The 27,296-nt window shown below is 43.0% G+C and overlaps 1 protein-coding gene across 1 annotated transcript in view; it reads right to left on the bottom strand.

Annotated features, from left to right (window-relative positions):
* Window positions 1-2,047: 2,047 nt before the first annotated feature.
* Window positions 2,048-27,296, bottom strand: part of snap91a (synaptosome associated protein 91a) — a gene marked incomplete at both ends in the record, with an annotated part of 54,960 nt that continues 29,711 nt past the window's right edge. Inside the window, 8 exons of the mRNA XM_083642574.1 lie at window positions 2,048-2,113; window positions 8,836-8,877; window positions 8,978-9,084; window positions 9,752-9,863; window positions 10,163-10,256; window positions 10,933-11,035; window positions 11,539-11,614; window positions 19,665-19,807. Coding sequence (XP_083498700.1) covers window positions 2,048-2,113; window positions 8,836-8,877; window positions 8,978-9,084; window positions 9,752-9,863; window positions 10,163-10,256; window positions 10,933-11,035; window positions 11,539-11,614; window positions 19,665-19,807 — 743 coding nt within the window. The remainder of the gene's footprint in view (window positions 2,114-8,835; window positions 8,878-8,977; window positions 9,085-9,751; window positions 9,864-10,162; window positions 10,257-10,932; window positions 11,036-11,538; window positions 11,615-19,664; window positions 19,808-27,296) is intronic.

A 27,296-nucleotide genomic window follows, 5' to 3' on the forward strand; every position in this document is an offset into this window, starting at 1 on the left:
CCCTATCTCCACTTCAACAAAGCTTTTCTGTTCAACATTACAAGCAGAGTAATAAGAGACGGTTGTTGGACATGACATGCTCCTAAAGCTTCGTGTGAAAGTTGGGGCTGATTATAGATGGTTTTCACGGAATTGTGTTGCTAGGGAACAGTTTGAAACCTAGCTTATTTCCTGTCTGCTACTGTATTAGCATCATAGACTGTATCCACTGCAACAGGAAGTTAGCTAGTGGCAATTTAGAATGTTTCAGTTGTCAAGTTGAAACCATCTATAAGATAACAAAGATAAGGTCAAATAAGTTAAATGGAATTGTACTAACTAATGAGAGGCAAGGCAAATGTCTTATAAGACCATCAACGGTTATAAGATCACTTTATGAACGTAGACAGGAACAAAATAAATAGTGCACTTCTGCCGTTTTCCATAGAACTGCATCTTGAACAAAATGCCAACCTAGGAATATTAGAATGCTAGTACAACATAAATGGATTGTCCAGATGTAATTTCTATAGAATCGCAGAGAGAAAAATCACAAAACAAAACGGAAGGTAAGTTAGTTATCAATATAAAATGATGGTAAATTATTGTAATATTAACAAGTCCTATTCCCACTGACAGAGGAGAATACTTACTTATCCTCTCTGTGTTGGGAAAAGATAGAGGAGAGGACATGTTAGGGTGGACATAGGGAAATATGGCAGTGACATTATTATTATGATGTAACATTTGACACCACCAAACACCACACAGTCCTTAGAGAATGACCTAAAACACTGCTGAAAGAAGGACACAACTAACAAACACAGGAGGATTGTCAAACCATCCTGAACCCAGATCTACGCTACATAGAAAAGCAAATAATGCCAAAGAGATCAAACACATCTTCTGAGTAGCCACAGCCATGAGTGTGGCACAGAAGCTTTCTAGCCAGGGGCGGGACGATATAAGATATGATCATGTATCACCATAATAAACACTCAAGATGATTGTATTGTGGTGTATTGTGTATTGTGGTTCCCCCCCTTCGGTCAGAATGGCGGAATCGCTGCCAATCTTTAAACTAAAAACTCACCTTTTCAGGCTACACCTGAGCCCTTCTTGAACTAACATCTTTTAATTTTTAATTATATTGTGTGGGGTTATATTTAATTATTTTATGTTTAATTATATTATAGTTTTAAGTATTTTAAGTATTTAAGTATTACATTTAAGTAAATTAAATGTAAGTATTTAATTAAATTAAATTAAAGTATTTAAGTATTAAGTATTTAAGTATAGTTTTAAGTATTAAGTAATAAAAGTATAAAAGTATTAAGTATAGTTTTAAGTATTAAGTTTAATTATATTATGTGGGGTTTGGCATAACCTTCGTTATTTCGAATCCCACATACGTTACGCCAAACCCCACATAGATTACGCTAAAACCACCACCGCAAAGCGTCCTACCTGTAGTTGGCCAGTCGGCAGGAAAGTATCACGGGACTTTACGAGACTTGGTGACCGAGATCACGTTTGAGGCAATTTGATCCCTGGGAGACTCCAGGAAATGGCCTGGGGCGAAATATCACTCTGGTGGATGTTGAGGGATCACATTACAACGATATTTGGCGAAAACGGGAATAAAAATAGCTATTTAGATGCAGGAAAGACAGGCTCACACTTGGCCCCAAATCAGCTCCATTTTACAACTGACTTGGACGCTATTGATCTCAAAACAACGCTAGGACGGCCAGAAACGCCGCGGACATCGCTGGGTGAGTGGCCAAATCATAATTATTGCCAGGAGATGGGTCCAGGTTCAAAAAAACCGAAATTCTCCTTTAACAAAATGTAAGGTAAAGTGATTCCAGTCTGTTTTAGTGCCATATTAAGAGTGTTATGCATAGTTAGATGATTATCGTGATAATATCATTAATCGTGACATGAAATTTTCACATTGTCCCACCCCTCTACAATAGCACAGTAAATTTACAGGGCCGGTGATGCTTCATGTGCTGCTCGTGGCAAACCATTCAAAAGACAACATCTTGCAGACACAGTTGACTACTTACGGCTTCTTCCCCTCCAGGGTGTTGAGGTGGGTCTCTAGGGACTCCAGAAGACTTTCCGGGGCCTGCAGAATAAGGGAGGAAGGAGATATTACCACCGCTATTACAGCTGTCACTCCCAGCTCCAACACACATGCTGGGTATGGTCAAAGAGGTCTATAATACTGTCTATTCTCCAGGGAAACATCATGGATCGGATCGCACCACACAGTCACATACAAACACGGATCATGGGAATCGATGGGAAACTGCCCTGTAATGTCAGTCTGATACCACACGGAGGCTGACTGTGTATAGAGACATTGGGGAATGACTGGTGTGTTTACAGGGAATATTGGATAGTAGGACACAGGTAGAGTTATTGTAGAGATGGCGGGACCCTGACAGAAAGCATAGCAAGTTTAAAGGAATAGTTCGCCCTAAAATGAAAATTACCGTAAGTCATTTTCCCTCATCCCCTCAACTGATGTGTGAGAGGACCATCAAACACACAGCGAGTTAGTCCCTGTATCCCAACTCAGCTTTCTAACCTTCTAGCTGTCAAACTATTGAATTTAATGAGGCCATCTTCATCATCTACAGCTACAAAAAAAAGCATAAAAAAATATTTCACGCAGCATAATCCACATGTTCTGTAGCCAAACAGCTGCTCTGTCTTGAAGTCCAGTATTGTGGGTATGAAAGTCTAACAATAGCTAGCAGAATCTTGCCAGAGTGAGTGTAGTCATTCAGTAAGGGAAATATAGGGTAAATATTGGGGTTTTGTTAGTCTCGGCTCCCAGACGTTTGGTGAGCTGCGCCACCAAACGTCTGGGAATTTCACTGTCAGAAACTGTGTCTCCGAGCCCGGCGAGAACCGCCGGCAGCAGACACGCCTACATTTATTATTAGAATTTTATTTGGTAGCGGCAATGCCATTTATCATAGTCCTAACACAGAGCATGAAGCTGATATGCTCCAAACAAAATTTATAGCTGTGGTTTATTTTACAATCATTTTTCCTACCCGGAAGTGGTCCGCTTGCTACTGTGAGTCATCAGCAGGCTCTGTAACGTTAGCCTCGGGAGTCGGGTTTATCGCTGGGGGAAAGACCTCTAGCCGCCGGGGCCGGATGAAACACGTCCTATTAACAGGTTATGTTTGTTTCTACGTGATTAATACGTTTCTCCGCAAATGCGACGATGTTTTGCGAGACACCGGTTCTGCACGAGAACTGCCCCCAGAAAGCAGGCCCGCCCACAACACTCATGATTGGTTCTCCGATGCAAGGCTTCCAACAGCGCCACCTAACGTTATGCAAAGATTTAAATAGTAATATTCTCAGTCTTACAGGAGTGAAACGGATTAAGACTGAGGGCTGAGTCTAGGGTTTTGTACACAAAATTAAATTGTATAGCTACAAAACACTTTGAAGATGTTTTGAGAAGTTTGATGGCATTTTGATAGACATGGAGGAAGGCTGGCATGGAGTTAAGAGGGCTAATTTGTTCGCTGGGTCCTACAAACATCAATGGAGTTTCAACTGACACAGAGGAGAGCAGATAATGCCTGCATTTTCTTTTTGGGGTGAACTACTCCTTTAAGATTTTCTACACAGAGAGCAGTGAGCACACTTTAAAAATGCTGGGTCAGTATAGCACCTACACAGCACTGGCTTATTTCTATCCAGCACAGTTGGGTTGTGTGAATGCTTCTTTAGAGCACTCAGATTAAAGAACCAATCAAACATCATGTTAAAATAATAGATTATCCTAGCTCTGTTATTGGTTCAACTTATAATTTATACAGTATGCTGTTTGGTGTGCTGGTTGATCCCACAATGGCACTTCAATAAAAAAAAGAGTACAATACATGCAACTGAAAAATATTTGTTGCCAACTTTAATTGTGGGGGGTGGGACAGGCTATACAAATAACAGTAACCCAGCAAACCAATAGAGAGCAACCCAATGCTAAGTTATACGCAATATTAGATCAATCACGCAACCACACTCCTAGACAGGTGCTATAGTGGGTCATTTTTGGACCCTGCATTTTTGTGTGTGCACTTTAATGCACTCTTACATTTAAGGTTCAATCTTCGTGCTGATGGAAAAAAACAATGTTCCAGGCCAGCTAGCCACGATGCAAAGCTGCATGCTCAACTAGGCTAAACGGGGCGTTATGACCTCCAAACACGCACTACTGTGAAACGGATAGTATTCTATCAAGCAAACTTATTAAGTGAGGTCGAAGCTAAATCAGACAGTGAAATAAGCCACAAACTCACTTCCCTCATGTCCATTTCCTGGGTCTACTAACTCAGAGAAAAGACAGTCTAGTCAATGATCCATGAGCTTGAAGAGGCTGACAAGGCAGAGATACAGTTTGAATGATGGGCAATTTACCAGCCAGAGTTATTAGAGTGTCCGACTTCACCAACGGGAACAAAAGAGGATATTCTGCCACAGAAGGAGCAGAGATAGCTCTTTTACTGTGGCTCTGACTACTAGCAATATGTTTGGGCATATTTGTGATTATTTAACTGATTACGACCGGCCCTTTTGTCTTGATCTACAGTACTCACTGCTCTATCCACCTTATTTTGGAATGCCCCGCTGTAAAAATAATTATGGGTACAAGGTCCGGTTTAACGTGACTTGATTGTTGCAGCTCGCCATTTCCTAAAACGGTATTCTACTTGATTTGAAAACTCTGCAGGCAAGATGGCCGCCTATACTCCCTTGTACCCTGGCTGAATTCCTAGTCCATAAACTAACATAACTTGGCCAATAAGTATGTAACATACCAAATAAAACAAACAGTAGGCTAATGTCTTTATTTGATGTAGAATGCAGAGGACATGTAACTGTTTTGTTAAGCTCGCTTTCCAGGAATATTGTATTTACTGCGCTGCTCTAAAATAACGTTACTGGCGCGCGCCTCAGAGAGCCTGTTCGTCCTGGAAGCCACTCGCTTTGCGCCGGAACACAATCGATTTGGGGGTGGAACACGCCAGGATTGGCCAACGCCAGTGCCCAGAACTGTCAAATCAAATCATCGACAGAGACGCTATGGCCCGCCTCCCAGTATTTTCAGTGTATCAGAGTTAGAAAGATAGAGAATGTGATAAATACAGTATAGCCACGTTATGGTTATAAACAACAAATTAACGCTGGTAATCCGTATGGAAACAGTATTACTCGAAATGGTTAAAAGTTATATCAATTTGGTCATTCAGTGGCGTTCCAGGATTACACTGGAAGAAGCACCCATAGGCATCATGGCAGCTAGAAATAAGGTGGATACACGAATCTGGTGAAGTCCCGGATGTAAACCAGCCGCCATTACTGCGGTGGCTCCTAGGGGAAATACATGGCACGTGCGTTTGAATGCAAGCCGAGTGTATATTTTTCCTAATATTTTTCTACGTTTACATTTTTATTCAACGTTACTTTTAACAACGATGTCTAGGAAATCGGGAAGAAGCTGTGCAGTTCTCAGCTGCTCCAACTAAACAGTAGTGGCAAACTTCAGCTTTGGAAGAGAATCGAATGTGAAATACACAAGCCTTTACTACATGAAGAGTGCCCCTGTCTGAAACCATACATAAACATAACGCTACAAATATAGATTCCCTGGACGTGCAGAGGACCGAGCTGTTCGCCAGAGGTGGATCAAGAATATTAACAGAAAGGACTTTGTTCCCAATAACAACAGCACAGTAGGTTTTGGTTAACAGTCGTAAATCGCAAATGTTATTTCACCTCATAATGAGTAGCATGCAGCTGCCTAGCCTAAGCTAACACTGATTATGACACATGGGTTATGTCAACATTATGATGGTTGTTGATGGACTGTGAATATCAGACAGGTACTTTCAGAATGATGTGTTCATCATCTGATAGAGTGTGCAATATTTGGCCAATCCATCCTGAGCTCAGGTCATTTTGACCCTCTATGAGAGACCTGTAGTTAGCATTCTGTTGCTCATCACAAGCCAGGCGATTAATAAAATACTCTTGAATACCAATAAGAAAACAAATTTGTAGTTTTTAAATTTTTACTAATGTAATTGGTGTGCACTGATTACATGCAACTTGATTGTTTATGCTAGCTAGCTAGTTACAGACTGTAACTAGCTAGCTAGCATAAACAATCAAGTCTACCCACTTCTCCAGCGACCACTACACTGTAACTTACAGTAACGTTAACATTAGCCTGTTTACACAATAACGTCACTTGAAATGCGGCTCGTTAACTGGTCTTTTTCCCGCTATTTACAATTTGAATAATTACTATCTCCATCCATAATAAGATAGTACCTTCATCAGTAACTGGGGGCCACTGTCTCACATCATCAATCCAGCTCATGACGCTGTCATTCATTTGGCATAGCGTTACTGCAGTCTGCAGCAGCCAGCAGCACAGTCTACCTGCCACCGCAGTAATGGCGGTGCCACTAGATGGCGGACTACACAAATTGGTCGGCGGATTCGTGTATAAAAACAACACACAAGTGGGCCGGAGTGATGATATATGAACAGCACATAGACACAGCACATAGACTTTGTGCCAAGTGAATTCTTCCTATAAGGAGGGAAGAGACCAAAAATGTCTGGCTGTGACTGAGATTAATCCCAGAGTTTATTGCTGTCAGGTAAATCCAGAGAGTGGGGATTTACTAGCCTGCACTGCTCCACACACTAATCGCATTTTATCACCCATATCAAATGTTTAGGGGGCTTCTGAACCAGGTTGTAATTTGAAGATTAATGATGTTATCTGATGAATTTATAATGGAGTGTCAGTTGTATAAACACTGCTGATGATTGCTCGATAACTCTCTCCTTTAGCACTCTTTCAAACAGGGTCATGGAGCCAGTATTGCTTTTGTCTCCCTTTCATCAGGCAAAAAACAAGCAAAGACATTTTGTTCTACAATCAACTTAAGGTAAGTTTCAATCTCTCTGTGAGATTAACCAGAACACCTCAATCAACTTAAGGTAAGGTTCAATCTCTCTGTGAGATGAATCAGAACACCTCAATCAACTTAAGGTAAGGTTCAATCTCTCTGTGAGATGAACCAGAACACCTACTAACACACCACTAACACCAGAACACCTACTAACACAGCATTTCCGTGAGCAGAGGTCAGCTTCATGCCAAAAAGCTCAAGCAGTAGGCTATCGCAAATAGCATCAAGATGTGTTTCCATCTTCAAGGATACTTAAAGGAAAAATATTGTACACCCTAAAACACATTAAAACTGTTAAAAACAACAGCTACTGGTGATCTGTCTTGCATTTCTGGGGCAATTTTGTTATTTAGTGGTGTACTTAGTGGTGTATTATTTTCTCAATGGGTAAAACTCTTGTTCCACTAATTATATCTATTAACTGATAGATAACTATTGCTCTCACCACACACAGCTGAATGGAGCCAGTTCTCACTCCATCTCCGGGGGTTATCAAAAGGCATTCTGGGAAGTATTGAAGACCACCAACTCTTCATTACAAAATAACCCCTGGGATACACTCGTGTGTAAGAGTATCACCCCATCCAGGGCCAACCGTTCCAATGTGCTAACACAAGCATTGTTTTTTTTTAGTTATAAAATATGTTTATATGAATGTATGAATTTGACTGAATGAAGTGAACCTTCCACCTCTAGTCTCAAATAATCTACAAAAAGAGTGTCTCATATGTTGAATCAAGCATGATTGTGATGGGTTTTGATAGAAGCCAATCCCATTATATCCGCCCAGCACGACATGCTGTCCATGCAGGTCATCCATACTGCCATGTTGGAGAGGTGAGAGAATGCCTGGGCTCCAGCTATACAGTTTCCATGGCATCAGACTTTGTAGGGGACCCACATGAGAAATCTGCTCTTTCATCTTGGGACATATTGCCACCTGTGTGATGTGGCAACCTACCACATCACCTGTAGCTCTGTGAACCCATGATCAGGAACCAAGCAAATGGCTAACGTTGCATAAAAGTCCGAAAATCTCCTTTAAAGTGACTCAATAACTGCCATGGAAACTCTACAGCACAGATCCAGGATTACAGTCTGCTGTGCCATCTGCCAAGATACAGTTGTTAAGCTAAAAGATGCTAGCGGGCCGCCCGGTCAGCAGCATTGCTCAGCATCGCAGCTCGTCCAATCCATTCTTCCAGTCACATCATCGCACTTCATCAGAGCGTCTGATATCTGTGTGCTGGGTGTGCACTCGCTGCGTAGTGTGCTTCCATTCAATGCACTCAAAGACAGTTCAAATGTTGATCTTCCCTAAGCTGTTTGCTCCCCCAAGCTAGCTCTGTGCACCACACGCTACTCACACTCTCAGCCTCTATGATCAATCTGCATCTCTGGAAGTAAGAAGAGAAGGGGGGCGGGCACATGGCCTGTCAATCACCAGAGGACCACAGCTCATTGGCTGCATAGAGAATGAATGCACACATAGGTTTCAATGGGATATGCCCCCTCTCTCTAAAACAACCAAAGGACATACAGTCCTATACATAGACATATTAGACATATATAGTATATATATATATATATATATAGTACTATAGACAGTACTATAGCATGTCCATGAATATCTGATTATGGGGAGCAATAATGGTGAACACCGCTGGCGAAGGGTTACATGGAGACGTTAGACATCCAAAATACATGCAACACCGTTAGAAAAAATACAACACTGACATGCTCTGTTAGTATGTGGACAACAAATACTTCACAGATTCAAAAATGAATACAATGAAAATAAACGAAGGTAGGGAAAATAGGTAGGTCTTACCTGAGTAAGCTCTGGTATATCGTTCTTGTCTATTCCCACTTGCTGTACAAGACATGAAGACATTTCAGTGGGGACTCAAGGCAGCAATTACCATGCAGTAGAGGAGTTGATCATCAGTGATACGGTGTGCACTGGAGGCTACCTCAGCGATTTTGAAGAACTCAGAAACCCGGGTCATTCGTGTCAGGAATCTCTTGTAGATCTCCAGCCCGTCTTTGCACTGGCTTCTCTTCATCTGGAAAAATTTCTCTGGAGAACAGAGGTGGATGAACATACTGTAAGTCCCCCATCAAAATAAAGTTATTTTGTGAATGAATGAATGAATGAATGAATGAATGAAAGTTTTATTTACGTGTCAGGACAAATTACATGACCCATCCCACATGGGATTATCAGACACATCAACATACAGTTATTACCATATCGATTCCGGTGCATAAACAATACAAAACCATACAAACACACACACAGCATGGACAGCAAAACACAGATTTAACTACAATATGTAGTAAGTAAAATATATGAATTATCTATCATATGTCATCTTTTTCCTCCTGTCCCACGCATGAGAAATATATTCGGAAAAAGCAAAGATGTTGTCAAAAAGAAATTCAAGTATGGCACCTTCTTCAAATGAAATTCATTCTCCACTTCCTTCAACTCACAATATTCACAAATCCTATCCTCCTCCGCCGTTCCTCTGTATCTGCCTGTTTCAATATGTAAAGGCAGGATGCCACATCGTAACTGAGCACATAAGGACCTCTTGCTTTTAGGTAAATTAAACATAACATATTTTTCACATTTAAATTAATTTTTAAATAAACAATAAGTTCTTAATTTTGGCTTCTGCCAAATTTCTTCAGTCCAAGACTGTAATGAATCCTGTAATGGTGTGAAAGGAGCGATCAGTTACCTAGCAGGTTGATGATGCCGTCGTTGTAGCAGGCATATAGCTTGATCAGATCTTTGAAGAGGAGGAGGAAGCAGGCATTTATCACTGCATTGTTCAGGTCCTTTGGATGGACCTGTGGAGAGAAATATATTCTAAGAGGCAAACTCTAACCTATCAACTCAAACTTCATCAAGAGGAAATCCCAAGGGGGGAAAAAGGACATTTGACAAGTAATCTCAGATTTGCAAGATAAACTCTGGAATTGGTTGTCCTAGGCTTATGATTGGCATAACTTTCCAGAGTGCCGCTACGATGCTACACATTTTTAAACTCAGTCGGTAGCTTTTTGTGACAGTGTTTATTTCAAAGCAGATTCAGTCACATTGCAAGGTGCCATTGTTTCCTACAGTATTATTAGCGAGTGTCACTCACATCAAACTCCAGCAGTGCATCTATCTGGCTCTGCAGGGTCGGCATCCCTTTCAAAAGCTTCTCTACTGACATGGTCCTCATCACTCCCTCAGCTCTGAGAGAGAGAGAGAGAGAGAGAGAGAGAGAGAGGAGAGAGAGAGAGAGAGAGAGAGAGAGAGAGAGAGAGAGAGAGAGAGAGAGAGAGAGAGGGTGACAGCAGAATGAAACGCCACATTTCAGTCCCCTGAGACGTTTTAAGCCTGTAGAGAAACACAGTATATTCAATCCCCTCTCATGGTCCTTTTTAATTGGGAGCAGCCATGGTCTAGTAGTCATGTAATGAATCCAGCAGTGTAGCATTGAATCAGCTGACACAGGACGAGAGAACCACACAGTCTGTAAGTTTCCACTTTCCCTCACACCTGTCAGACTCATGGTGACTCTATTCTGTATTGTGTGTTTGTATTTCTGTGTGTGTGAGACCTGGAGTCTGCCAGCTAAATAGAGCTGTCCACAGTGGAAGGATGAGTAATAACCCGCTCTGTATTCATCTCTCTGCTCAGTGCAGCCATGGCCGCCCGCCACCCAACATCAGGCCACCGAGTCCATCCCCCCCCCACACACACACACACACACACACACACACACACACACGGACGAGAGGTGCAAATATGGCCTGGGAATGTGCTGTAGTTCAGCTGAACTAATAAAGCAAATTGTTTTTTGAAGACTAAAAATCAATAGCGTGGCTGAAACGAGGTGGACAATTCATAGACATGAGAGTATGATACCCTTTCTTGACTCGGCCAAAGTCGAAAGCCATCTGTCTGTAGGCGAAGGCCTTCTCGTTGAGATAGCGGCTGTAGCGTCTGATGAACGTGGACATGTCGTAGCCTGAGGAAGACACATGCACACGCACACCCACACACACACACACCCACACACACACACCCACACACACACACACACACACACACACACACACACACACACACACACACACACACACACACACACACACACACACTCCAATGTTGACCCAATCCAAGGTATCCAAGTGTCCTTAAAAAGTCTGCAAATCTCTTAAATCATCTCAACTCAAGGCCTTACAAAGTGTCTTAAATATAGCATTTTAGACGATTTTACAATGTTTTACAATGACACATTTCTTCTTGCTCCATGCCCATGCATAGATTAATACAGAAGTGGGTTCGTAGCATAACACAATTAGGCTTTTGAATGGAGGGATGGTTAGGTTGGTTTTAATGTTTGGTGATCCAGGAATTGAATAGAAACGGGTGAAAGAAAAGGCATGGAGATATTTGAGACAGAGATGAGAGAGTTCCTGTGAACATGATGCAAGGCTGGTCTGCTGGATGGAAGGAGACACCACCCACCATGGGAGCCTGTTTTGTCCAGGAAGTTGCTGAGGTTGAACAGGGTGTTTCTGGAGGCCAGGAACTGGATGAATCTCTGCAGGAGAGGACAAACACACAAGGTTGCTTATTTGACTCTGCCAAGCACTTTCCAGAAAGTCTCTGTGTTCAGCTACTGCAAAATCAGCTTCATTCAGTCATTCACATTTGTAAGCTTCTCTACAAGATGCTTTGTGAGTGTGCAACTGGCGAATGATTGCATGGTGGAGAAAAGTAACAGACTTCAGTCAAAACAGTACAGTGTCCCTTTAAGAGACACAGAGTCCAATTTATGCCAATTTTGTCTTCATTCAAAATAATAGAAAAGAAGAATTTTCTCCAACATCCCCAATTGCTTGCATTGAAAAAAATACAGATGTTCACACACACACACACACACACACACACACACACACACACACACACACACACACACACACACACACACACACACACACACACACACACACACACACACACACACACACACACACACACACAGAGCTATATATAAAACTCCCACTTTTATATGTCAAAATTCAAATATGATGCTCTTCCCCAGCAGTCATGGCATATTAGCTTTTCATGATAATCATTTTCAAACAGATGGCTGCATCTTACATGTAAATAAGGAGGCTTGTTTCATGGTTATCTTTTGGAGCTGTTCAGCATCATCAACACATCAAAACCCTGCCAAACTGTGCGTGACCTTATCACCAGTCTCTGCTTGAACACATAGAGCGAGGCAGCAGTCAAACAGCAAAGTGGCAGCCTTACTGAGTAGGTGTGAATACAAATCAGACACACGGAAAGCACCAGGCACTAGAGTGTAATGCAGACAAATTGAACGTCTCTGCACATGCTATTATACAGTCCAACAAGAAATAGTATATCTCAAACACTTCCTAACACACAGACATAAAAGGTACACACAAACACACACCCCTGATACTTACTCAGTAGCTCCATTCTCACAAGACAGGGCCCAATTTAAGTGAGAGGAGGATACGCATGAAAAATCCTCCCAGGGGAATGGCACGATAGTACACATTAACCCATGCTCTCCCTATTTCTCTCTCTCTCTAGTCTACCCAATGCTCTCTTTCTCAACATCAGAGACAATACAAAAGCCAAGCTCCGGTAGTCTCCACATACCTGGTTCTCTACAAACCAATCTGAAGGGAAACAGAGGGAGTGGGCTGTACATTTACCTGGCAACAATATCCATATATATCTTCATACCACCCACTCCCATTCAGTCATACACACACACACACACTGCACTTCAGCCTTTGAACAGATGTGTGTGTGTGTGTGTGTGTGTGTGTGTGTGTGTGTGTGTGTGTGTGTGTGTGTGTGTGTGTGTGTGTGTGTGTGTGTGTGTGTGTGTGTGTGTGTGTGTGTGTGTGTGTGTGTGTGTGTGTGTGTGTGTGTGTGTGTGTGTGTGTGTGTGTGTGTGTGTGTGTGTGTGTGTGAAGGGTCACAGTGTTGCCCATGGCAACATCAGTACGCATGCCCTTTATGCCTGATTCCTGCTCTTGGTACTGTAGTTGGCACCAGCACACTTTCCCACTGTCTCTCTCTTTGCTGTTGTTACAGTATATTCCCCATCCATTTCTCTTCATTCTCTCCTCGTGAATATGTTCTCCTTCTCCTTCTCACATGTCTTGTTTCATCCTCTCTCTCCCTCTTTTCTGTCTCATCTGCTATATATTCCCTAGCAGCCCATTTCCGTAGCAGCGTGGTCAGTTTTCTGGGCTGTAAAGAAACATCTGCTAATCTCTGAGTTTCCCCCTGGTTGACCTTTCAGAGCTTTTGCCTTTCTCCAGCTATCTTCAGGACAAATCATGGGTCAGGAGGAAGTCAACCACAGAGCAGAAGGTTACTAAGGTACAGGGAATTTATTTGCAGTCCTGTTGCTAATTGTATGGCTGGTGCTGAGCTATGGAGAATGTGTGTTTCTAAGGCTGGTGCTGAGCTATGGAGAATGTGTGTTTCTAAGGCTGGTGCTGAGCTATGGAGAATGTGTGTTTCTAAGGCTGGTGTTGAGCTATAGAGAATGTGTGTTTCTAAGGCTGGTGTTGAGCTATGGAGAATGTGTGTTTCTAAGGCTGGTGCTGAGCTATAGAGAATGTGTGTTTCTAAGGCTGGTGCTGAGCTATAGAGAATGTGTGTTTCTAAGGCTGGTGTTGAGCTATAGAGAATGTGTGTTTCTAAGGCTGGTGTTGAGCTATAGAGAATGTGTGTTTCTAAGGCTGGTGCTGAGCTATAGAGAATGTGTGTTTCTAAGACTGGTGCTGAGCTATGGAGAATGTGTGTTTCTAAGGCTGGTGCTGAGCTATGGAGAATGTGTGTTTCTAAGGCTGGTGCTGAGCTATGGAGAATGTGTGTTTCTAAGGCTGGTGTTGAGCTATGGAGAATGTGTGTTTCTAAGGCTGGTGCTGAGCTATAGAGAATGTGTGTTTCTAAGGCTGGTGTTGAGCTATAGAGAATGTGTGTTTCTAAGGCTGGTGCTGAGCTATAGAGAATGTGTGTTTCTAAGGCTGGTGCTGAGCTATAGAGAATGTGTGTTTCTAAGGCTGGTGCTGAGCTATAGAGAATGTGTGTTTCTAAGGCTGGTGCTGAGCTATGGAGAATGTGTGTTTCTAAGGCTGGTGTTGAGCTATAGAGAATGTGTGTTTCTAAGGCTGGTGCTGAGCTATAGAGAATGTGTGTTTCTAAGGCTGGTGCTGAGCTATGGAGAATGTGTGTTTCTAAGGCTGGTGCTGAGCTATAGAGAATGTGTGTTTCTAAGGCTGGTGCTGAGCTATGGAGAATGTGTGTTTCTAAGGCTGGTGTTGAGCTATAGAGAATGTGTGTTTCTAAGGCTGGTGCTGAGCTATAGAGAATGTGTGTTTCTAAGGCTGGTGCTGAGCTATGGAGAATGTGTGTTTCTAAGGCTGGTGCTGAGCTATAGAGAATGTGTGTTTCTAAGACTGGTGCTGAGCTATAGAGAATGTGTGTTTCTAAGGCTGGTGTTGAGCTATGGAGAATGTGTGTTTCTAAGGCTGGTGTTGAGCTATAGAGAATGTGTGTTTCTAAGACTGGTGCTGAGCTATAGAGAATGTGTGTTTCTAAGACTGGTGCTGAGCTATAGAGAATGTGTGTTTCTAAGGCTGGTGCTGAGCTATGGAGAATGTGTGTTTCTAAGACTGGTGCTGAGCTATAGAGAATGTGTGTTTCTAAGGCTGGTGTTGAGCTATAGAGAATGTGTGTTTCTAAGGCTGGTGTTGAGCTATGGAGAATGTGTGTTTCTAAGACTGGTGCTGAGCTATAGAGAATGTGTGTTTCTAAGGCTGGTGTTGAGCTATAGAGAATGTGTGTTTCTAAGGCTGGTGTTGAGCTATAGAGAATGTGTGTTTCTAAGACTGGTGCTGAGCTATAGAGAATGTGTGTTTCTAAGGCTGGTGTTGAGCTATAGAGAATGTGTGTTTCTAAGGCTGGTGCTGAGCTATGGAGAATGTGTGTTTCTAAGGCTGGTGCTGAGCTATAGAGAATGTGTGTTTCTAAGGCTGGTGTTGAGCTATAGAGAATGTGTGTTTCTAAGGCTGGTGCTGAGCTATAGAGAATGTGTGTTTCTAAGGCTGGTGTTGAGCTATAGAGAATGTGTGTTTCTAAGACTGGTGCTGAGCTATAGAGAATGTGTGTTTCTAAGGCTGGTGCTGAGCTATAGAGAATGTGTGTTTCTAAGGCTGGTGCTGAGCTATAGAGAATGTGTGTTTCTAAGGCTGGTGCTGAGCTATGGAGAATGTGTGTTTCTAAGGCTGGTGTTGAGCTATAGAGAATGTGTGTTTCTAAGGCTGGTGCTGAGCTATAGAGAATGTGTGTTTCTAAGGCTGGTGCTGAGCTATAGAGAATGTGTGTTTCTAAGGCTGGTGCTGAGCTATAGAGAATGTGTGTTTCTAAGGCTGGTGTTGAGCTATGGAGAATGTGTGTTTCTAAGGCTGGTGTTGAGCTATAGAGAATGTGTGTTTCTAAGGCTGGTGTTGAGCTATGGAGAATGTGTGTTTCTAAGGCTGGTGTTGAGCTATAGAGAATGTGTGTTTCTAAGGCTGGTGTTGAGCTATAGAGAATGTGTGTTTCTAAGACTGGTGCTGAGCTATAGAGAATGTGTGTTTCTAAGGCTGGTGCTGAGCTATAGAGAATGTGTGTTTCTAAGGCTGGTGCTGAGCTATAGAGAATGTGTGTTTCTAAGGCTGGTGCTGAGCTATAGAGAATGTGTGTTTCTAAGGCTGGTGTTGAGCTATGGAGAATGTGTGTTTCTAAGACTGGTGCTGAGCTATAGAGAATGTGTGTTTCTAAGGCTGGTGTTGAGCTATAGAGAATGTGTGTTTCTAAGGCTGGTGCTGAGCTATAGAGAATGTGTGTTTCTAAGGCTGGTGTTGAGCTATAGAGAATGTGTGTTTCTAAGGCTGGTGTTGAGCTATGGAGAATGTGTGTTTCTAAGACTGGTGCTGAGCTATAGAGAATGTGTGTTTCTAAGGCTGGTGCTGAGCTATAGAGAATGTGTGTTTCTAAGGCTGGTGTTGAGCTATAGAGAATGTGTGTTTCTAAGGCTGGTGTTGAGCTATAGAGAATGTGTGTTTCTAAGGCTGGTGCTGAGCTATAGAGAATGTGTGTTTCTAAGGCTGGTGCTGAGCTATGGAGAATGTGTGTTTCTAAGGCTGGTGTTGAGCTATGGAGAATGTGTGTTTCTGTTTGTCATCAACTGTAGTTATTGGGCTCTATCTTCCCCCTGGCCTTAGGCGCTAAACTGGCATTAACACGTTCACTGCCAATGACGTGTTAATACGTCAAAAAAAATCCAACGGTTGACTGCCAATGACGTGTTAATACGTCAAAAAAAATTTTTTTTTTTTTTTGACCGTGGGATGTGCATCTAACCCTTTTACATCTCTTATATAAATATTGGAGCCACCGAACGTGTACAACCCATTCCACCGACCCACTAAGTGGCGACAGTGCTCTCCCAGACTAGAAAAAGCAGAGCCAAAACTGCAGGGGAACGCGCGATGAAACCATTCTCATACTGTAGAATGGATTGGCGAAAACGCTTTCGCTTTCACGCTGATTGCTGGCGGTGAGGGATTGCAAATTTGCATAATAGATTACGGGTGGAACACACTTTGAAACACGCAGCATAAATAAGACCAGAATCGCAAAAGCTTCATCAAAGCTCTCAACCGAAACTCCAAGAAACGAGCGAGCCCATCCAGACTTGCACAGCGGCCGCCAGCAGACAGGAGCAGCAGCAAAGCAGTGAGCCTGGTGACGCGAGGTTACAGCAGCAACAGAAACGAGCTTGTGACATGCCCGCTGCAGCCAAGAAGAACACACACGGAGGGAGGAGTTTGAAGGAGAGGGGTGTTTCCTGCTGTTATGGAGGAAATTACTGTTCAAAACTATTGTTTAGATGTCTGACGTCTTACTGATGCCAAAAATGAATGGTTAAAGTGACTGTTCTATCGAATTTCACAAAAAGCCATTTATCTCAGAATAAATTTTCAGACGCTGAAACCATGCTGTATTCAAGTGCTAATGCCTACATAACTACTAACTCTACAAACTAACTCTTTTAGACAGAGAAAGCACACATTCTATTAGTTCTTTTTAGATATTTTGTGTTCACAAAATCTTAGCAGAAAAGAATCCTCAGGTCTTGAAAGATGAGCCAGAATCCTCAAAAAACCCATCTGGCAGAAGCTACCTACAGTAAAAAAAAAACAGCTGGCAGTGAATGTGTTAAACGCAAAAAAAAACACGCTTTGCGCCTACCTACCCATGACTCGGGAAGATAGCGTCATGTTTTTACGCCCTGAAATGCGCTTTACGCTGAAGAGGCGTGGTGCATTGCCAGAATCGGCAAGAATGGGCGTTTCGGCCTTAACACGTTCACTGCCGTCGACGAGTCAACTCGTCAAAAAAAATCCAACGGTTGACTGCCGTGGACGAGTTATCTCGTCAAAAAAGATTTTTTTTTTTTTGACGGTGGGACGTGGATCAAACCCTTTTACATCTCCTATAAATATATGGGAGCTATTGAATGTGTATAACCTATTTTACCGACCCACTAAGTGGCGACAGTGCTCTCCAGACTAGAGGAAGCCGAGCAAAAACACCAGGAAAAAGCGTGAGGAAGCCATTCTCATGAAAATGGTTTGGCGAAAACGCTTTCGCGCTGGCGCACAACGGTGGGGGATTCCAATAGACTCTAGGTGCAACACACTTTGAAACACCAGCAGAAAGCCCAGAATCGCACGCAGCTTCATCCCAGCTCTCAACCGAAAAACCAGAAACGAACAAGCCCCATCCAGACTCGCCCGACGAGCGGCCGCCAGCAGCCAGGCAGCACAGACAGGCAACAGAGACTCGCCTGTGACAAACGCTGCAATGCCACCAGAGACACACCCACGGAGGGAGGAGTTTGAAGGAGAGGGGGGTGGGGGTGCTGTTATGGAGGAAATTACTGTTCAGAACTATTGTTTAGATGTCTGATGTCTCACTGATGCCAAAAATAAATGGTTAAAGTGACTGTTCTGCCTGTTCTATCGAATCACGCAGCACGCACGCACGCACGCACACACACACACACACACACACACACACACACACACACACACACACACACACACACACACACACAAACACAATACAGTATACACACTTGCCCAAGGGCACCCATAATCACAGGCACGTGAGGTGGTTCTAAAAATGCATTTTTCTCAGCTTTCCTTCTCAGACGTTGAAACCATGCTGTACTCAACTGCTAATGCCTACATAACAGAACATGATAAAAACTAACTCTTTTAGACAGAGAAAGCACACATTCTATTAGTTCTTTTGAGATATTTTGTGTTCACAAAGTCCTAGCAGAAAATAATCCTCGGCTCTTGAAAGATGAGCCAGAATCCTCAAAAAAACCCTTGGCAGAAGCTACCTACTGATTGGAAAAAACTGTTGGCAGTGAATGTGTTAAATACCAGCCTAAAGCTATCTTTCCAACTGGCGTTAATTTTGCGGTTAGCGCTTTTCAAAACCAGGCCTTATTCAGTGCGCCGTCCCCGGGGATGCACCCACGGCGTTATTCAATCACTCTTTCTGCCGCTATCTCACTCTCTCTCCCCCGTCTCTCTCTCACTCCCTCCCTCCCTCCCTCCCTCTCTCTCTCCCTCTCTCTCACGCGTCAAGTTCTGCCCATATAGCGCACTGCAAGCATCAGATCTGAAATGTAGGCTACACCACAGTATGACAGAACCATCACTATTTGGGGGGAAAGTCCACTAATGTAGGCAGTAGGCACTAGGCAGGCACAATGACCGATGAAAAATAAGTTGTTATACTGTAGTTTTGAGCCCCTGTCATTCAGAGGCCATGCAGAGGGGAGAAGAAAAGGCAGCGAGACAAAATGATGCAATGATTCTGTCCAAACTTTCACCAATCTAATGACATCATGACATCTAGGGATAGGCTATATTTTTCTAGCCGACGTGTTTAGAACATTGTTCTCACTTTGCTCTTGCTGTAGTGTAGCATATCTACATGCTTGCTGTATTTAAACTGCCGTGAGATTTGTTTGAGGAGCATATGGAGACAGACGGGGATGAAAGAGGGAGGGGGGGAGCTCAAAGCGCTTTGGTCGGGCTTTTCTGACCGCACTGGATCGCTCCGTGGAATCGGAGCTTGAAAGGGAAGAATGTGATTGGTTTACTGCAGATTGCCAATGGCCACAGTTGTGAATAATTCCACGCTTAAAAACGCGTGGTTAAATGGTTAGCGCCGGCTTTAGCACCGAGGAAAAATTAGGGAATGTGCCTGACCACGCCCACTAATAGCCATAAACACAAATTTAAGGCCAGGGGGAAGATAGAGCCCATAGACAGTCACTCCCACAGCCAGTCTGGGGATTCAAACCGACAACCTCCCAGTCATAAGCCCGCTTCTCTAACCACCAGGGCTGAATCTATGTATGTGGGGTGTATACAGTGTGTGTGTGTGTGTGTGTGTGTGTGTGTGTGTGTGTGTGTGTGTGTGTGTGTGTGTGTGTGTGTGTGTGTGTGTGTTGAGCTCACCTCGTTGCTGTGCACCATGAGGTGGTGTGTGGTGATCAGAGCTTTGAAGACCACCACCCAGCTGGCATTGCTGGCCCTCTCAATCAGCGTGTCGGCCATCGTGGGGACGTTCACATTGGACTCCTGGGTGGCCTGGATTAGGTCTGAGGAGCAGAGAGGAGGAAAGGGGGGTCAGATGATATGAATGAGCAGTGCAGACATTCAGTATAAGTGCAATGTACACTGGAAGTCCTTTGAGAATCTAATAATGACATGATGGACTACTCCAGGGAAGGTGGAAGATGTCAGATGAGTTAGAAATGGCTTAATGTTTAAGACAGGAGCATGCAGGAATAAATGCCATGTGATGATAGTGGGTTTGGTCTTCGGTGCATATGGCTACCTCTCTTTCTCTCATCCTTCATTGTCATTTTCCACTATGTGCATTCTCATGATGATTCCTACACTGCAAAAATATTAGTCTAGTATTCAGTCTTAAAATCGTATTTCTCTCAAAACAAGTGGAAGAAATCGGTCAGTGAATAAGATATTTTCATATTATCAACTTCATTTAAGAATTTTACAATACTAGCAAAGTCATAATTCAAGATATTGTAATTTATCCGTCTGAAAACGTGAATCCTTCTGATTTTGTCAATTGAATACGTAATCCATTTAAGAGCCTTATCTTTGCAAGCAGGATGGGCTATTTCTAACTACAAAATGCTCTCAGGATACTGAGATCATAATCTTCAAAGGTTATGAAATGTATTTAGCTGCTTCACAGTTCACACTATCACCATTGCTTGGTCTGAGTCACACCCGCTGCCTCTTGGTTCATTTTTTGCAGGCAGTTATTAACACTGGCAAAGTAGGGGAAGAGTGGAATATTTATATATATACTACTTACTGGCAGATACGAGCGATATCCTCCTTACTTAGCTCTGCTAATCTCACGGCATATTGTCAACGGGGGAGTGAGGGATGAGATAAAGTAGGTGTGTGCAGTAGTGATGCGTGGGCCGCAGTTATAACCGCGCTGACCGCGGATATCCCGCCCCGCGGGCGAGCCGGATCCTAAAAAGAAACATTCTGATTAATAGCGGATGGGTTGCGGGCGGTTGAAACGATGTATCATTAATGAGGAAAAATAATATTAATTACGTTCTCTAGTCTATGAACGTATTTTAAGCTACATTTTTGGTCAGGCACATTCTTAGTCGCCTATTGTAGATCCCCCAAAGGACCCACGGCCGTAAACCAAACAATAGCCATGTGCTAGGTCGCTAGGGTCCACTTTTCGTCCACACAGTATATGGTCAATGATGTCACCCTCAAAAAGGAGTCTCCGCTGAAGACGTGTTTGAAGAGAAGACGCGTTCGTATTTTCCCATACAATGAGGCAGTCAAGTAAACTAAACTTAAAGCTATAGCGTTAGCCGAGTAAACTACATGAGGGCAAGTGGTGGACTGGACATAATACAGCATGGAAGTTTATTTGGAGTCTTGGACTGCAGCGATCGCACCAACGGCAGCAGAAACCGTAAGTTCGCTCCTTTTATAGCGTTTTATAGCGTTTATAGCGTCGGGTGCATGGCGGGCGCGGATCTATAAATAGTATGAAATAATTTGCGCAGATTTATGGCGGGCGGACGCTTCATGCATACACGCGGATTAGGATGGCATAAAAGCTCATCCGCGCATCTCTAGTGTGCAGTAAAAAGAAGGAAAGAGACAGAAAACATGACTGGCGTCATTTTAAAACCCTTCATTCAGCTGAGCAGGGCAAACATCAAAGTGACTGCTATGGAGTCCTGGGATTTATTAGTGTCATATCATATCCATATGTGTTGGTGCACTGTGCCAACAGATGGAGCGGCCGTCCAACAATTGCTATTGAAGTCTCCTCCCTGGCTTAATATAGAGTGTCATTTCCAATACACTTCACTTCACATCCAGAACAATCTGTCATTTGATTTATAATGATCTATTCTGTCCTGTCAATGGAGAGTCCAGGCACTGAGGCACTTTCTACTGTCAAATAAGATGTCCTAAAGGGGGGGGGGGGTCTACTCTGATAGTGCATCTACTTTGATCTGAAGAAAATCTATTTGGGGGTCTTTGATAGGGAAAAAGACCCCCAAAAGAGGGATCAAATGCTGAACCTCGGGTAACGATTTTTTCTATTACCAAATGAATAGATTTTTTTTCTTTCAGAAGAACAGAAGTGCCATCTATATCTTTTGATAGCGCTTTTATTGTGTTTTGTACTGTATGTCAACAACAAACAATAAACATCCATCGAAGACAATCATGTTTTTTGTTTACATAACAGTTTGACTATCCTCCGAGTTTTCTTTAGCTTATCATACATTTGTCTATTTCTCAACCTCAACCTAATCAAATAGACCACAGTGAGTGTGCTGGGAGAGCTAGATGGATGAACAATCATGGAAGACAGATGCGTTCAAGGTCACAGCACTGTAGTCGTGTTAAAAGTCTGCTCCCGATTTTGTTTCCTCTACCATGCTGTCATCATGCAGTAATGACTGTTGAGGATGGCCTTTTCAGTAGGAGGCGGAGATATACACACACACACACACACACACACACACACAACACACACACACACACACACACACACACACACACACACGAGAGGGATAATCCCTGCAGGGCTGATGAGTCAGCTGCCTGCATCTTCCTACGCTTTTCATCAGAGCTCGCCACTTCTGTCTCTCTCTCTGTCTGTCTACCTCTCTCTGTCTACCCATCTCTCTCTGTCTACCCGTCTCTCTCTCTTTCTACCTCTCTCTCTCTGTCTGTCTACCCATCTCTCTCTGTCTACCCATGTCTCTCTCTGTCTACCTCTCTCTCTCTCTCTGTCCACCCGTCTCTCTGTCTGTCTACCCGTCTCTCTCTGTCTGTCTAGTGTCTACCCGTCTCTCTCTCCATCTACCCATGTCTCTCTCTGTCTACCTGTCTCTCTTTCTTTCTGTCTACCCATCTCTCTCTGTCTGTCTACCCATCTCTCTCTGTCTATGCGTGTCTAGCTCTCTGTCTACTCATGTCTCTCTCTCTCTCTGTACCTGTCTCTCTGTCTGTCTACCCGTCTCTCTCTCTGTCTACCCATGTCTCTCTCTGCCTACTAGGCATGGGTCGATTTCCGGTTTTACCGGTTCGGTTCGGTATACGAGCCCAAACCGGTTTGATCACGTGCGAACCGAAAAAACCTAAAAAAAAAAAAAAAAAAAACTTTTTTTTTTTTTTTTTGCCAGTCCATTCTGATTGCACTATTGTTCGTATTAGCCTCTTCTCAAGTTGCACTAGTAGGCAAAAGTTTTATTTTGTTTATTATGTTGATGTTTGAAGAAAAGTTAAGCTGAATAGTTATGAGAAATAAAAACAGTGTGTTGTTACAGTTAAAAGGTTCTGCTTATTTGTATTCAGTGTTCGTGCTGGTTGGCAGCATACCAGCTTAGAGGTGCATTATCGCCACCAACTGCAGCCGCTTTTATACGTTTTTTTGGGGAATATCGAACCGGTTTCAAAATGTTCAAACCGACCCATGCCTAGGCCCTATATTGTGTGAATTTGTGAGTTTTGAAGTTTATAAGGCAGCTCAGCTGTAAGCCAATCCATTCTGATTGCACTGCTTGTGTTTTTATTAGCCTTTTCTCAAGTTGCACTATAGGCAGAAGTCTTATTTCATTTATTATTTTGATGTTTAGAAGAAAAGTTGAGCTGAATAGTTATGAGAAATAAATACAGGGTGTGTTTGTTACACAGGTGTCCTGCTTCTTTTTATTCAGTATCATTGCTGGTTGACAATACCAGCTTAGAGGTGTATTATCGCTATCAGGTGGACTGAAGTTGCACTACAGACAGTTATGGGCCACACTCGGGAGCCCTGCTTAAAAAAAAAAAAAAAAAATACAAAAAAAATACAAAAAAAATCGGTATACCGGTTCGATCCGGTTTAGACGGCAATATCGAACCGGTTTTAAAATTTTCAAACCGACCCAGCCCTACTGCCTACCTGTCTCTCTCTCTGTCTGTCTACCCGTCTCTCTCTCTCTGTCTACCCATGTCTCTCTCTGTTTACCCGTCTCTCTCTCTGTCTGTCTACCCGTCTCTCTCTCTGTCTGTATAGACACCTCTGATTGGCTGTCAAGCTTCTGTGCTGTTGTCCCATTGTCCAAAGCAGCGCTGCCAAAAAGCAAATGTTGTCAACTCTTGCCTTCAACACTCTTTGGCCGTCTTCACCTCCTCCAAAGTGCTTAAGCATCAATGTAAATAAAACTACAAGTCAATTTTACTGACTGACTGCTGAAAGATGAAGCGGATTTATCCCTCTATCAATGAAAAACAGACGAAGAAAAAATGTGAAAGCAGTCAGGTAGGCGAAACTAGCTGTTGCTGTTAGCCGTTAGCTGCATAGTAGCCTGCCATAGTTTAGTCAGCGAGGCAGCTGATCTGTGCCATGTGCTTTTGGATGTGCATTTGTTTACATCGGACATAAAGGAGGAAGGAGAAAATGTCAGATAGCTCATGGTGGATATAGTGGAATATTTGCTGTCTAAAAGATCAGACCTAAAAATAATGTGTTCACACAGTCACCTCTGTTGCATTGTCAATGATTCGTCACTTCAGCAACGCAACATGCACGTGGCGCTAAGGGGCGGGGTTTGCCATTGCGCGAAGGTGCTTTTCGCTACGGATACTTTAAAACGAAAATGGCAGGGAGCATGACAGACATGTGCTTTATGTCGCTTCTCTCTGCCCATGCAGCACTGTGCCAACCAGAATTGTGAGATTGGGGTTCAAATCATTTGAAAACGTGCTTCAGGAAGTTAAACAGTGCACTTGTATATTCGTATCAGCAGCCGGCAAAGTGGACAGAGCTGACAAATGGACGGATATCGCCAGCGATGTGGTGTCGACCCCCACTCAGCAGCTTGGTTCGCTCGTCAGTGGCGTCATGGCTTTATTTCAATTCAGGTATTTAGCACTGAAGTGCACGGCAGAGCTAGAACCTGTGCCCTCGACGGCTCAAAGTACCGCGACTCCGTCCGAAAAAAAATATATATAAATATTTCCTATCTATCCCTTGCTGCCACTGGAAAAAAAAAAAAAATGGGTGATGGGTCCCTACCGACCCATCACCTCAACTGACAACCAACAGGAACCAAACTTTTTTTTTTTTTTTAGGCCTTATCAATTATTCATACTGTAAGAGAGAGAGAGAGAGAGAGTGTGTGTGTGTGTGTGTGTGTGTGTGTGTGTGTGTGTGTGTGTGTGTGTGTGTGTGTGTGTGTGTAGAGAGAGAGAGAGAGAGAGAGAGAGAGAGAGAGAGAGAGAGAGAGTGTGTGTGTGTGTGGGGGGGGGGGGGGGGGGGGGGCTGGCTCAGCACAGTACAAAGCATACTGGCTGACTGCCAAGTGTTCCCCAGTGTGTGTTATTAAAAAGATGCTGAATAATGTCACCTGCATGGTCTTGTCATCATCAAGCTACTATAGTATATACAAAGTGCATGGTCTCGTCATCATCAAGCTACTATAGTATATACAAAGTGCATGGTCTCGTCATCATCAAGCTACTATAGTATATACAAGGTGCATGGTCTCGTCATCATCAAGCTACTATAGTATATACAAAGTGCATGGTCTCGTCATCATCAAGCTACTATAGTATATACAAAGTGCATGGTCTCGTCATCATCAAGCTACTATAGTATATACAAAGTGCATGGTCTCGTCATCATCAAGCTACTATAGTATATACAAAGTGCATGGTCTCGTCATCATCAAGCTACTATAGTATATACAAAGTGCATGGTCTCGTCATCATCAAGCTACTATAGTATATACAAAGTGCATGGTCTCGTCATCATCAAGCTACTATAGTATATACAAAGTGCATGGTCTCGTCATCATCAAGCTACTATAGTATATACAAAGGGGAAATAGCTGAAGGTAAAGCGAGACTGACTCGCAGCTGTGATGGCCTATTTTGCCGCTGTGAATATTGATGATGTATTAGAACTAGGTCAGCTATGTAGTAGAGATATGCAAAAAAAAAACATTTTAAATTGGAGCGCTATGACCAACAAAACATTTCTGTTCCCCATATGGCTCTTAAGGGGGAATCCTACTAGAATACGTCACTGACAAAGACAAAGAGACAATAAAGCAGCATTATATATTTACTTTACATTAAACGTTTTTACTCATCTAGTCTGGATAAATCACACCTGTTTTCAAAGGATCATAAGTGCGCTTGAGTTATACCGCATTCAAGACAACCTTCAATTAGGAGTTTTTCCGACCCCCAGAATAGTTGCGTTCACGCTGTTTTTAACTCGGAGACGGTCTGAGTTACAAAAACATACACAGCTAACTCATTAGTAAGATAGCTGTTGAATTCAACATATTGCTATACTTAGCGAAATCGAAACAATGTAATCACACACAACTCGGACAAATCGATACCCAAAATGATACCCGAATTGCCAACCTGTAATTCCGACCTCGACGACCGTTCAATTAATTTTGTACAGGTCGGAGCCCATTTTTTCCTGCATTCCGAGTTGTCATGAACGCGGTATTAGTTTGTGATTATGTGTGGATCAACCAAACTTACAGTGCTGAACGGTGGTCAGTAGCTGTAGCTGCAAGTTACAGTATAGGTAGTTACAGTAACACAGTCGCTGTTGTTCTGTATACAGTGTTGGCAGTCATATAATATAGAGTACCGCAGGGATGACGTATTTTTGTAGGCTTAACCAGAAATCGCCGCCATTTTGGTTTGTCAGGGGAAAAGTCTATGGGGTTTTAGAATGGGGATTATACTTAAATGCATAAAATAAGGTCTGTGCTTAACAAAAGTGTATGGGAACCACTGGCGTAGCCAGACTTGGCACATTGAGTGTGCCACAGAAAGACAGGGTGTGCCAGGGGGCGAACCATTTTTGAGATTTTGGCCTTTTCAAGCCAGATTTAGAGGAATATGAAGATATGACCATATAACCATAACCATCAATGTTTGCTCCTTTTCCCACTCATTATTAGCAGATAGAAGCAGTCAATTAAATTGTAAGGTATCTCAAAAAAGTCTCACCTACTTTTTCCAAAGAGTGTTCTAGTCGGGAAAGAACGCAAGTTTGGTTGGCATGCAGGTTCGTCTACTGCAGAGAGATCTGTAGCGTTAGTGTCCTCTGGGTCTGCTGCTGCACAAACCACCGGTGTGTTTTTGGCTGCGTCCCCCCCTGTTATTAACGTCATTGTTTCGGCTGAATCATCTTCATCATCGTCTGTCTCTCCACTGTCCACCACCAATACAGGTGCGGGAACGGGTGCACTACAAGCGGTACTTGTTGAGGGGGAGGGCGACGAGTCATCTTCTTCGTCAATGCGACGTTTCTTGCCTTTGTCGAAAAAGCTTAACTCATTGAGTGCCAAGGACGAGTATGTTCGTCAATTGGTTTAGTAACGTAGAGTGCCAAGGACGAGTATGTTCGTCAATTGCGTTTTTTGACGGTGGGACGTGGATCAAAGCCAGATCCATCTCCTGTAAAATTTTGGGGCATGTTGAATGTGTATAACCTATTTTACCGACCCATTAGGTGGCGATAGTGCTCTCCAGATTAGAGAA

Source organism: Poromitra crassiceps, assembly GCF_964638095.1.
Source record: "Poromitra crassiceps genome assembly, chromosome: 1".
NCBI classification, from domain to species: Eukaryota; Metazoa; Chordata; class Actinopteri; order Beryciformes; family Melamphaidae; genus Poromitra; species Poromitra crassiceps.